At 35.0% G+C, this 10438-nt stretch overlaps 3 protein-coding genes across 6 annotated transcripts in view; 2 read left to right on the top strand and 1 right to left on the bottom strand.

Annotated features, from left to right (window-relative positions):
* The window catches only part of LOC111450056 (short-chain dehydrogenase TIC 32, chloroplastic-like), a 2378-nt gene extending 1741 nt beyond the window's left edge, over nucleotides 1–637 (top strand). Inside the window, exons 6-7 of the mRNA XM_023090205.1 lie at nucleotides 77–123; nucleotides 242–637. Of these exons, the coding sequence (XP_022945973.1) occupies nucleotides 77–123; nucleotides 242–415 (221 nt within the window). The 3' untranslated portion in view covers nucleotides 416–637. The remainder of the gene's footprint in view (nucleotides 1–76; nucleotides 124–241) is intronic.
* LOC111450067 (actin-depolymerizing factor 2-like) lies at nucleotides 146–3247 on the bottom strand. Of its 3 annotated transcripts, XM_023090212.1 has the most exons (4): nucleotides 2492–3102; nucleotides 1709–1974; nucleotides 1432–1623; nucleotides 146–402 (listed from the first exon to the last, which is right to left on the bottom strand). In XM_023090212.1, the coding sequence occupies exons 1-3, from the start codon at nucleotides 2576–2578 to the stop codon at nucleotides 1473–1475; spliced, it is 504 nt and encodes a 167-aa protein (XP_022945980.1). In that variant the 5' UTR covers nucleotides 2579–3102; the 3' UTR covers nucleotides 146–402; nucleotides 1432–1472. The 3 variants fall into 3 exon arrangements, with proteins under 3 accessions (XP_022945980.1, XP_022945981.1, XP_022945978.1); XM_023090213.1 differs by lacking the exons at nucleotides 146–402; nucleotides 2492–3102 and adding an exon at nucleotides 3140–3247 and having other exon boundaries at nucleotides 1105–1623; XM_023090210.1 differs by lacking the exon at nucleotides 146–402 and having other exon boundaries at nucleotides 1105–1623; nucleotides 2492–3101.
* A 3480-nt stretch (nucleotides 3248–6727) lies between these two features.
* Nucleotides 6728–10438, top strand: part of LOC111446241 — a 7605-nt gene continuing 3894 nt past the window's right edge. Inside the window, exons 1-10 of one of the 2 annotated variants that reach the window (XM_023084973.1) lie at nucleotides 6728–7089; nucleotides 7217–8145; nucleotides 8242–8310; nucleotides 8391–8589; nucleotides 8866–8947; nucleotides 9592–9660; nucleotides 9791–9872; nucleotides 9965–10024; nucleotides 10113–10165; nucleotides 10240–10406. In XM_023084973.1, coding sequence (XP_022940741.1) covers nucleotides 7387–8145; nucleotides 8242–8310; nucleotides 8391–8589; nucleotides 8866–8947; nucleotides 9592–9660; nucleotides 9791–9872; nucleotides 9965–10024; nucleotides 10113–10165; nucleotides 10240–10406 — 1540 coding nt within the window. In that variant the 5' untranslated portion in view covers nucleotides 6728–7089; nucleotides 7217–7386. Of the gene's footprint in view, nucleotides 7090–7211; nucleotides 8146–8241; nucleotides 8311–8390; nucleotides 8590–8865; nucleotides 8948–9591; nucleotides 9661–9790; nucleotides 9873–9964; nucleotides 10025–10112; nucleotides 10166–10239; nucleotides 10407–10438 lie in introns of both variants that reach the window. The other variant, XM_023084979.1, reaches the window with a different exon arrangement.

Raw genomic sequence — 10438 nt, 5'->3', positions numbered from 1 at the left:
CCCCCCCCCCCCCCTTTATTATTTATTTCATTTTACGACATGTCGTTATTTACCATCTCTCTCTCTCTCTTTATAGGGCTTTTGCAGGCTTTCTCCTTCTTTATCTGGAAGAATGTTCCTCAGGTAAATTAGAGCAACTTATTATTATTATTATTATTTTGATTAATTTTTTGAAATATATATTACAAATAATATGTTCATCATAGTTTAGTAATAAGACATCGATGTTAATTTTTTTTAGGGGGCAGCGACAACATGCTATGTGGCACTCCACCCGAGCTTGAAGGGAGTGAGCGGGAAGTACTTTTTGGACTGCAACGAGAAGCGAGCGAGCTCATACGCTAGAGACGAAACACTTGCAAAGAGACTGTGGGACTTCAGCAAGAACTTAATAAATTCATCCTACAAAGTATGAAACGAAGGCATGAGGAAGCTGAAGTTTATAAAGAGTTAAGAGAGATTAAATAATTTGGTTGTTAGGAAAATATATATAAATATTATATTTTAGTCCATAGTTTTTGATTTTAAGGAAGGTGGTGTTGTGGGCCTTGGAAGGCCGTAGTATTGGTGTTATCATTCCATTCATATTGTTTGATAGTGATATTCAATCCATTAACTAAGTTACCTTTATCTTCTAGAATTAGCCTCTATTTCCCCCCCTTGGGCTAATGGGTAAGCCCCAATTTCTATAGCCCACCAACCCAAAGTCCATGCACCAGCTTGGGCATAGCCTAGCCAACTGTGTTGAAGTCTGTCTATATGGTTCATGATGAACTAAGGCTAAGAACACTTTCACTCTCCAGTGTCTATGGAAGAAATGCATTTTACACAAAATTGGTTGGCTAAGAATATGAACAGTTTTGACAGAAATCTGGCAAAAGAACAGATTTCTAACAAATCAATGACATGAATCTAAGCACATATATGTCTGTGAATAGACATTATGATCTTGAAAAGAGTGAGTTCTCTATCCAAATGGTTAAACTCAGAAAAGCAAACATATGAGAGGAAGAGAACAGAAAGAACAGTCATGTGCATATATATATACATCTAACAATGTGGAGTGATGATTCCAATCCAAGCAAATAAATACTTTTGCGCTACTGAAGAAAAACAGGCAGCCAAATTGCATTAAGATCGATCAAATGCTAATATTCAATCCCCTTGTATATTAATCTATGTAGTACATGCAGAATAGCAGCTGGAATCTGATAAAATCTTGCTGCAATATCTCCCCGAAGGATAAAATTGTGCATGTTATATGTGTGTGTGTGTGTGTGTTGAGAAACCACGAAGACGTGCATTAGCTCGAACACGTACAAAAGGCCATTTAGAACATAAATCTGAAACATATACCACAAAACCAGGACCAGGACCAGGACCAGGACGCTTGTTCAACCTTGAAAAGAAGATGTGCAGGGAAATTGATACCATTTTAGCCAAATCGGGTTATGAAAACCAGAATGTAGCATTCACCCAGCTCGGCTTCGGATGACATCAAGACCCATCTCGGTTGGGTCGGTTGCTTGCAGCTCAACCTGGAATCCATCCAGCTCTCTCTTGAATCTATCTTTGGAGCTTGCATATATCATCTTGCTTCTGACTCTTGAATTATCAGGGGACCTATAATCAATGGTGTTTTCTTATGTGCGGGATAATTGAAAGGAAAAACATGAAAGGAATGCAGTTAAGGAGATGTTCGCTATACCAGGCAATGAAGAAGATCCTGCTCTTTTGACAGTTCTCTTCAGTAACAAAGTCAAAATCATAGACAGCATAACGACATTCATCCGAAGGAAGGCTTGCAGCAAAGTCCTCATAACTTTGAGTTGGCTCGCCAACTTTCTCTACTACAACTTGCTTTTGCTTCTCCTCAATCTTAAACACAATAAAGCGATATGTTCTTTTGGCCTTGAGCGCCAAAAACTTCAGTTTGCAATCATCATTCACAGCCATTCCCGATGCTGCATTGGCCTATGTAATGCAGAAGAAAACTACTTAATATAATTTCAAAAACCAGAAGAGAGGCACAAAAAGTTCAAAAGGCATAACAAAACTGGAAACTAAAACGTTCTTGACAACACATCTATAAAACCAATGGCGGAATGGCAAATCAACGAGGTAAATAGTGTTCAATCTAAACACTGGAAAGGCAGAACATAGAGAATTTTTCTGATCTGATAATATTTCGCAAAATTTCAACAATTGTTCTGTTTCTCCCCTGATAGTGATGCAAACAGATTTGTGATTAGGCCAAATCCATTCCAAAACTTGAGAAAACCCCTCTAAGAGCAAAGTTCTATTTCAAAGTAATATTCCAAAGCCCCTTTATAATTCAAAATGGGTCTGTTTATAGTCCTACAATAAAATTAATAAAAACGAGTTAAATCTAAAATACTAAGTACTAATTAATCCAAAATTAATGGCAAAACTAATATTAACCAAAGTAGACTAATTATCTAACATCTTATGCTATATCAGATATCTTCACCTTAGCCATCATCGTGTGGTCATATTTAGTCAAAATAAGATGATCACGCAACATAGGAATATGGGGAAGTATAGGATTTTCCCCCATAAGATCTTATCCATATCTTGATATTGACTTCCACCAAAATTTAAAACAAAGGCACAACAAAAATATGGATCCCTTGTACGCATCGCAACTTCACAGAGTTTTCACTTCATTAACAACATGCACAGGAAGATTAATAGCAACTCAGAAAGGGGAAATACACTAATATAACTTATAACAGCAAGCCTTGACAGAAATTTCAATGTAACAAAACTAGAAGTAGAGAAACAAAAAAAGTGATCAAATCATTGTAGATCCACGGCCACTCGATCACTCAAACTTGATAATAAATTACAGAAAACAACGTTTCGTTCAGTTGAAAAAAATCACAGTAAAATTCAAGTCGGATCGCCGATGAAACTGCATGCAAATCAAAACTTCAAATCTAGAAACATAGCTTCAAAGCTTCCACACACATTTAATTTCAGAAATACATGCAAGAAACTGAGAGTGCAGTAATTTTCAAAAGAGGCGAACTAGAAATGCAATCGAACATTCTCAAGAACTAAACAGATCATCAAACCATGAAAGAGAACAGAGTCAGTAAAATTTCAGAGGACTCGCCATTTTGAGAAGAGAAAGAACGAAGCTCCGATGAAGAAGATGAAGAAGAACGCGGTTCAGAAATGAGAGAAAATCTAGAGAGGCTTTTATAGTGAATTTTTTTTTCCGGGAACTGCTCCGGGGCAACGCTTTCGTGGGGGTGATTTACATGTGAGAGTTGGCGATGAGATGCTGACTATCCAACTAACATTCGCCACGTGTACATTAAGCATGGGGCAGTTCCTCTGACTGCGCCGCGGCTCGGTATAAGCCGGCTTCAATTAACCTTATTATCTTTTATTTTAAATTTATTATTCCTCTTTGTTTTTTTATCTAAGTCAAACTTAATTTGACTTGTAATAAAATATTTAATATTATACAAATAATTAAATTACTATGACCACCAATTTCGGTCAATAAATTTCTAAATTAAATAATAAATAAGTCACTCCACTTTTAATTTTATATTTCATAAATATTTTTAATCTAACTATAAATATAAAATAAAGATTTATCATAGTAAAAAAAAATTATTATCTCCATATTTGACTTATTACAAAAATGTTCGACAACAATTAAAAAAATTCCAAATAAAATAATATTTGAATATTTATAAACAAAGAAAGAAAGAAAACAAGGCGTAGTAAAGTAGAGCGAGGCTATAAGGCTCGTAGATACGGCGAGCGGCTCGGCGGCGGTGGGCCCCACGCTGCTCTTTAGTTGAAATAATTAATTATTATTTATTACAAATTTATTTAAATTTTGAAATGGGATAAAATAATTGGCTATCTCCTTTCTCGAGATTCCTTCCACTGCGTCGATCTAACGCAATTCCTTTTTTTCTTTTCCTTTTTAAATATAATAAATAAATAAATAAATAAAAAGCACATCCTTCCCTTTGCTTCACATTTTTCTAATTGTTGTGTCACATGATTATGCATCTCATTATATATATATATATATATATATATATATATATATATATTTTTTTTTTTTTTTTTTTTTTTTTTTTTTTATTCCATAGTGAATGACATAACTAACGAGTCATAAGTTGATATCGAAAAGTAATCTAATAAATCGATAATGATTATTTAAGTTATATTTGATAATTACTTTTGATTTATAGTTAATAGAACCTGTGTTTGTTTTCTCGTAATAAACTTCATATATACTAAAAGTATTTGAATTCTTGTCATGTTGTTCATCATCATCGTTACTCGATGCTCGATTCATCTTCACATTGTGTTGCCTTATTTATTACACCTCGTTGTTCATCTTAGACGCTACTCGTTATTCATCTTTGTTACTGCTTGCCTTTCGTCCTCATCACCGCTCGTCGTCTGTCTCTTAGATCGCCCCCTACTTTTAGGGTTTTCAACTCAGAGTCTAATCTGCCTAATAGACTCAACCCTAATGATATCACGATCATAATAGGTTGGGTTGCCCAACCTCATCACATTAGTCTGAATGGAGAACCCATCCGTCTAAAATTTCGAATTGGTCTACAAAATTTGCATAACTTAACCTAATCCAAAGATGATCAAAGGTTGACTTTTACTCGCTTCAATTATTTTTTTAATTATGAGTTCAATAAAATTAGTGCATGTGGGGGCGATTAATTAAATGGCACGATTGTAATTTACTGCTTTACATAAAAAAATACAAATGTCTATTATTTAGTATATAGTTTGATTAACCTTAAATACTCTTAAGCCTTTCCACTTGCACACTGTTAATTCTTAATAATAATGTCACTAAATAGCAAATATTGATTTAAATTGTTATATTTAATTAAAAAGGGTTAAAATAAAAATACAAAATAAATCTACAATCATTGGGCAGAGTAGATCTCGTGTAGTTCAAAAGTTGTTCGTTTTTTTTTAAAGAATGAAAATGTGAAAAAAAAATAATTATAAATAATAACTATTATTATTTATCGGTTGAATTAATATGTAAATAAAGATTTAATTAATATACTTCTTCGATTAAATTGAAAGCTTAAAATAAAAGGAAAAAAATAAAAATAAATTAAGATTTAACTGCAAATTTCCCAACAATTTCTGTGAGATAATATTCCATGCACAACTAAACCAAATCTTACCAAAAAAATTGAAAAAACGAAACGAAACAAATCGAACATAAACATACTTCATCTTCATCTTCATCTTCGGATCGAACAAAACGACGCGTCGAATCCGCTAGCTTGCCGGATTTGGAGCTTCATTCGACACCGCTGGAGCAGGAGGCCTTGCTGCCGGCGGATCAGCGTAGCGGCTCTGCGGCGGCGGCCGAGACAGGAAACTCGATTGTGGATCGACAGATTCAACCGGCATGGGCGGTCCGGTCGGCGGAGGTGGTTCGGAAAGGTAATCGGCGGTCATGAAAACGCCCTGCGAAGGCCTCCTCTGGTGCCTGCCCGATCGCTGCGACATTTTCCGGGAGAGATTTGAGAATTGAAAGCGCGGATTTGGGAAAAGAAAGAGAGAAGAACAGAGAAATAGTGAGAGTCGCGGGCGTAACCGTAGAGTTGACCGGTCTTTATATACATTTAATTATTAACTTAAATTACATATTTCCTCTTTCAATAATTTTTTACATTATGGTTCCATTTTTAATATACGCGGTTCTTAAACAAAATAAAATAATAATTTAATAGCTATAAGTTTAATAATTTAAACTTAATTATTATAATTTTTATTATTATTGTATAACGAATTTGAATCTCTCCACGGCAATATTCGATATATTCCTAAATTATAATAGATAATTTAATTTTATATTGAAACTATATTAAATTACACAAAGGGTGAGGAGAAAGTTCGAAACTACCCCTACGATTCATGCACCAAAGAGTGTCATTGTAGTAATGCAATTTAATGAACGGAACGGACGCACATGTTCGTTTGGATAAGGTTTTAAATCTCACGCGTTATTAAAAATAACCGTAATTTATAATTCCGTTAGGTTAGGGTTAGGTTACCTTTTTAGATAATTTTTTTTATTATTTACGTCTTCAAATTTATTCACCCACGCAATTATAATTGGACCATATTTATTTCTAATTATTATTATTTTTTGGTGTTTTTTTTTATTTTAATTCAAATATAAGATATAGATTTTTATTTTTTAATTTTAAGAATTGTGTAATAAGTCTGAATCTTAAAAAATAATTAAGTTTTTTTTAAATATAAAAAGAAATTAAATCTTCTTATATTATAAAAATTCAGACGTTTATTAAAAAAATTTAAAAGTTTTAAGACCAATAATATATAAAATTAAAAGTTAAATAATTTATTAAAATTTAATTTTGTGGGATAATCTTGTTAATAATCCCTTAGCCTTGGTCCAATAGAATCCAGAGTCCAGTTGGGCTCGGCCCAATAAGGTCGGCCTATTTACAAAGAGCCTTCCACGTAAGCACACTAGCTGGGGCAGTAGTAACACGTGGTAGTTTCTTATTGGATTAAAAAAGTAGACCCGATGGGCTTTTCCAACTGTCATATCGTTTCTCTCTGAAGGTCGTGAATCGCGACGAACTTTACTATTTTTTGATGTTTTTTTAAAAATAAATGAATATTTGTTTTATTTATTTATTTCTTACGGGAGCTTTGTTTTTATTTCTATCTCTATCTCTTACAAAGCTAAATCTTGACCGCGAACCAAAAGGCCTTCTCATTTCAGTTTTTTTTTGCCGCTCTGCTTCTTCCCTCTCGTTTTTTTTTCTTCCTCTTTCAGGTTTTCGCGGACAAAACCCTAGCCCTAACCAATCCGCTTTTTGTTTATTTCGATTCTGATTCTACTGTTTCGAGACCTGAAATTTGTTTCTGACCTGGCAGATCTCAGATCGTAGTTGTTGGAAATTCAATCGGTGGCTCTGGTGTTACTGGATTGGATTTTATTGGTTTTTTTGTTTTGATTCCGAGTTTTTCTGATCGGATTCTTGCTATACAGGGTTCAAGAATGGCGTCGAGGTTAGATTTCTTGAATTTTACGTGTGAACTCCCCGTTTTTGTTTTTATGGTAACCGTTGGCGGTTAATTTTGGGAATTAATGGCGTTTTCTTTTTTAATGATATCCTCTTCGTTTGGTTTAGTTCAGGTTGTATTGAAGTTTAGCATTCGAAATCTCAGGCTCTAAGGAATTTTAGTCCGTCTTTTACGTGAATTTGGATGTTCATTTCCACTCTGTTTGGGCTTTTTGGATGCTGCCGATTCGGTTTGCGGTATTTTTAGCTACTGGCTCTACCGACTTGGAAGAATATATATTGGATGGGAGAAGAAGCAGCTGGTTTAGCTGCAGTTGCAAATAAGCCGCTGGAGAAAGAGAGCGCTTCGAGTACCGAATTGAAGCGTGACCATCAGTATCTCGATGAAGATACGGAACCTGAGTCGTTTCACAATAAGAAGCAGGCAAAAGAAGTGTCGAATGAAGACGTTCGTTCAGAAGTTTCTAATCCTGTAATTTCTCCGAAAGGGAATCATTTCCAAGATATTACCAGTCAGCCAGACGAGCAAGAAAATACCAACCAAGTTGAGCGTGGGGACCTTACGTCGGCTTGTTCGGGAAATTCAAGCTCAGAGGATACTTCAAGCGATGGAGTTCGTTGCCAGAACAACATGTCTCGGAATGATGTTGATGTGTGTGATGATGATGAAGTCTCCCGGGTTGTGATTGAAATTCCTAAGCATGCTAGTTCAACTGGAATTAAGAAAATTACGTTCAAATTCAGCAAAAAAAAGGACAACAATGACGCATCCAGGTCAGCTGACAAAGTTCATTCTTATGGAAACTCTGACAAGGACTGTAAACCAGAACCATCCTCGGTTGACGATGCTTATACGGAGACATCTGCACATAGCTGGGAAGGCTGTGCTGAGAGCAGCAGGTTTCCTCCAGGCCCCAGTAAAATGGAACTGAAAATGTCGAAGAAGGTTTTGCCAAACAATTACCCGTCAAATGTGAAAAAGCTGCTGTCGACTGGTATACTTGACGGAGCTCGCGTCAAGTATATATCTACGACAAGTGAGGTATTTGTTATTTTTCCGACTACGCGGTTAGTGCCATAATGCTATTTTCTTCACGTCCGGATTTTTTATTTAATTTTATTTTCATTTTGCTGTCAGATAAAGCTAGATGGTATCATAAACGGCGGAGGTTATATGTGCGGATGTTCAATATGCAATTTTACAACTGTAAGTATGAAGCAATTTTTTTACACGATTTCCGGACTTCCTTATTGTGACGATATAATTAATATGGAATTTTTGAATAGATTCTCAGTGCTTATGAGTTTGAGCAGCATGCTGGTTTCAAAACTAGACATCCAAATAATCATATATACTTGGAGAATGGGAGGCCGATTTATAGTGTTATACAGGAAATTAAGAGTGCACCTCTTAGCATTTTAGATGAAGTGATTAAGGAAGTAGCGGGTTCATCTGTTAACATGGATTCATTTGAGGCTTGGCAAGGTATTGATGTTTCTGATTTTTATTATGAGGTTCTTATCTTTTGTTTATTTTTCTGGATGATAAAAGCTAAGAAAATAGATAAATTGTTTACATGCCTTACTAAATGTGCTAGTTTGCTTCATTCGAGCCTGAATATTCAGGATTAGAGCTGCCTTTATCTGCTCCTTTGGCATTAACAATTAAGTACGAGATTAAGTTCTGAAGAAGTAATTAGTTTGCTTCCTCTGGAAATGAAGGGATGGCTCTCTTTGTTATTGACACTTTAATGTTCTGCAGCAAGTTTCCATAAGGACAGTACAGGTATTGAAGTGGAAAATGATAATGTGAAGCTTCCTAAATTGTCACATCCCATTGAGAGGTATAAACTAATAACTTGATAACCCTTTTCTAAATTTGTTGATAAACCTTCCTTATGTATATCCTCTTCACCCTCTCACATCAAACAATTGCCATCGCACATTTTTGTTACTCAATATATTTTTTTCGGTTGCCAGTGAGATAAAACGTATAGTAGTGCCTCTTTTATTTGAAGACTTAAGTTATCTAAGATTTAGTTTCTCTTTGGTTCTAGGGTTTCAGGGGCAAGGAATTTTTAAAGAAATTCCCTGAGATTTTGGGTTATTATATCAATCTTACTGACCATACCCAAGTAAATACCCTTGAATGGTTTAGACATATTTTGTGCTAAAATTTTCTTGAAATGAAGGAAGTGCGTAACCTTTTTCTATCAGCTACGGTCTCTATTTAGATCAAAATGCATTTTATCATTGACCTTGTAGCATTTTGCTTCTTGGTATTGCATTAAAAGCCTGAAGCTACAAGCTAGCATTGTTTTGGGTTTGTCAACTTCTTTGATAATTATTAGAATTTTGAAAATGCTGGCTGCTGTGTGTCATGGTCTTATAGTATGGTTATGACACTGTGCGCATAAGACATCTTTAGTTTGCATTTAGATGATTGATATTGTGCTTTGGTAGTAGTAAGACCCTTGTTTTTATGCAGACCAAACCCTAATTTATCCAATCCAGTCATGCAACAGAAGAAATCGGCAGAGAAAGGCACCAAAAGAAGGTATTTTTTCTCTTATTGGTTATTAGAATTACAAGTACATTTTCTATTTATTAAAATAAAGAATGCAATTTATATTTACTTTTTTTTAAAAAAATGCATTAATAGTTTTCTTCCCCCTATATATTTGCAGGGACAATGATCTTCACAGGCTACTTTTCATGCCAAATGGGCTTCCAGATGGGGCTGAGCTAGCTTACTTTGTCAAAGGACAGGTAAATAAGAACTTAGCTGACGTATGTATGTGATTAAAAGTTTCTTGGTTGATCTGACCTTTGTTCCTTTCCATTTCCCCTACTATCCAAAGAGAATACTTGGAGGCTACAAGCAAGGAAATGGTATACTCTGTAGTCACTGTAATCGCGAGGTTAGGTGCTGTAATATTTATTACTAGAGTAACCCTACCTTTTCTGCTGTATTGATCTATTTCTAAACCATTCTCAAATTTAAAACAGATTAGCCCTTCCCAGTTTGAAGCCCATGCAGGGATGGCTGCCAGACGTCAACCGTAAGTACAGTTTATATAATCTTGGAGTGCTGCTAGATTGTCATACTAAAAAAAGGTTCTTCAATGGAATGCAGCTACCGTCACATTTATACTACAAATGGTCTTACACTTCATGATATTGCCATTTCCCTGGCTAGTGGGCAAAAACTTTCATCTGGAGACAGTGATGATATGTGTGCTGCATGTGGTAATGGAGGGGATTTGATTTTCTGTGATCGATGTCCTCGAGCTTTCCACACAGGTGAATCTTTGATTTTTTTTTCTTTTTTTTTG

The sequence above is a fragment of the Cucurbita moschata genome, unplaced genomic scaffold (assembly GCF_002738365.1).
Source record: "Cucurbita moschata cultivar Rifu unplaced genomic scaffold, Cmos_1.0 Cmo_Scf00001, whole genome shotgun sequence".
Lineage (NCBI taxonomy): Eukaryota > Viridiplantae > Streptophyta > Magnoliopsida > Cucurbitales > Cucurbitaceae > Cucurbita > Cucurbita moschata.
The sequence above is the reverse complement of the archived record's forward strand: the minus strand, read 5'-3'. Positions and strand labels throughout refer to the sequence as shown.

What these genes read in the sequence shown, in the direction of transcription:
- LOC111450067 (XM_023090212.1), bottom strand. Translation starts at nt 2,578, where the DNA reads ATGGGGGAAAATCCTATACTTCCCCATATTCCTATGTTGCGTGATCAT. An exon ending in ACCACACGATGATGGCTAAG is followed by an intron (nt 1,975 to 2,491) that starts GTGAAGATATCT and finishes TGCATTACATAG; the next exon opens with GCCAATGCAGCATCGGGAAT. An exon ending in AGGATCTTCTTCATTGCCTG is followed by an intron (nt 1,624 to 1,708) that starts GTATAGCGAACA and finishes CATTGATTATAG; the next exon opens with GTCCCCTGATAATTCAAGAG.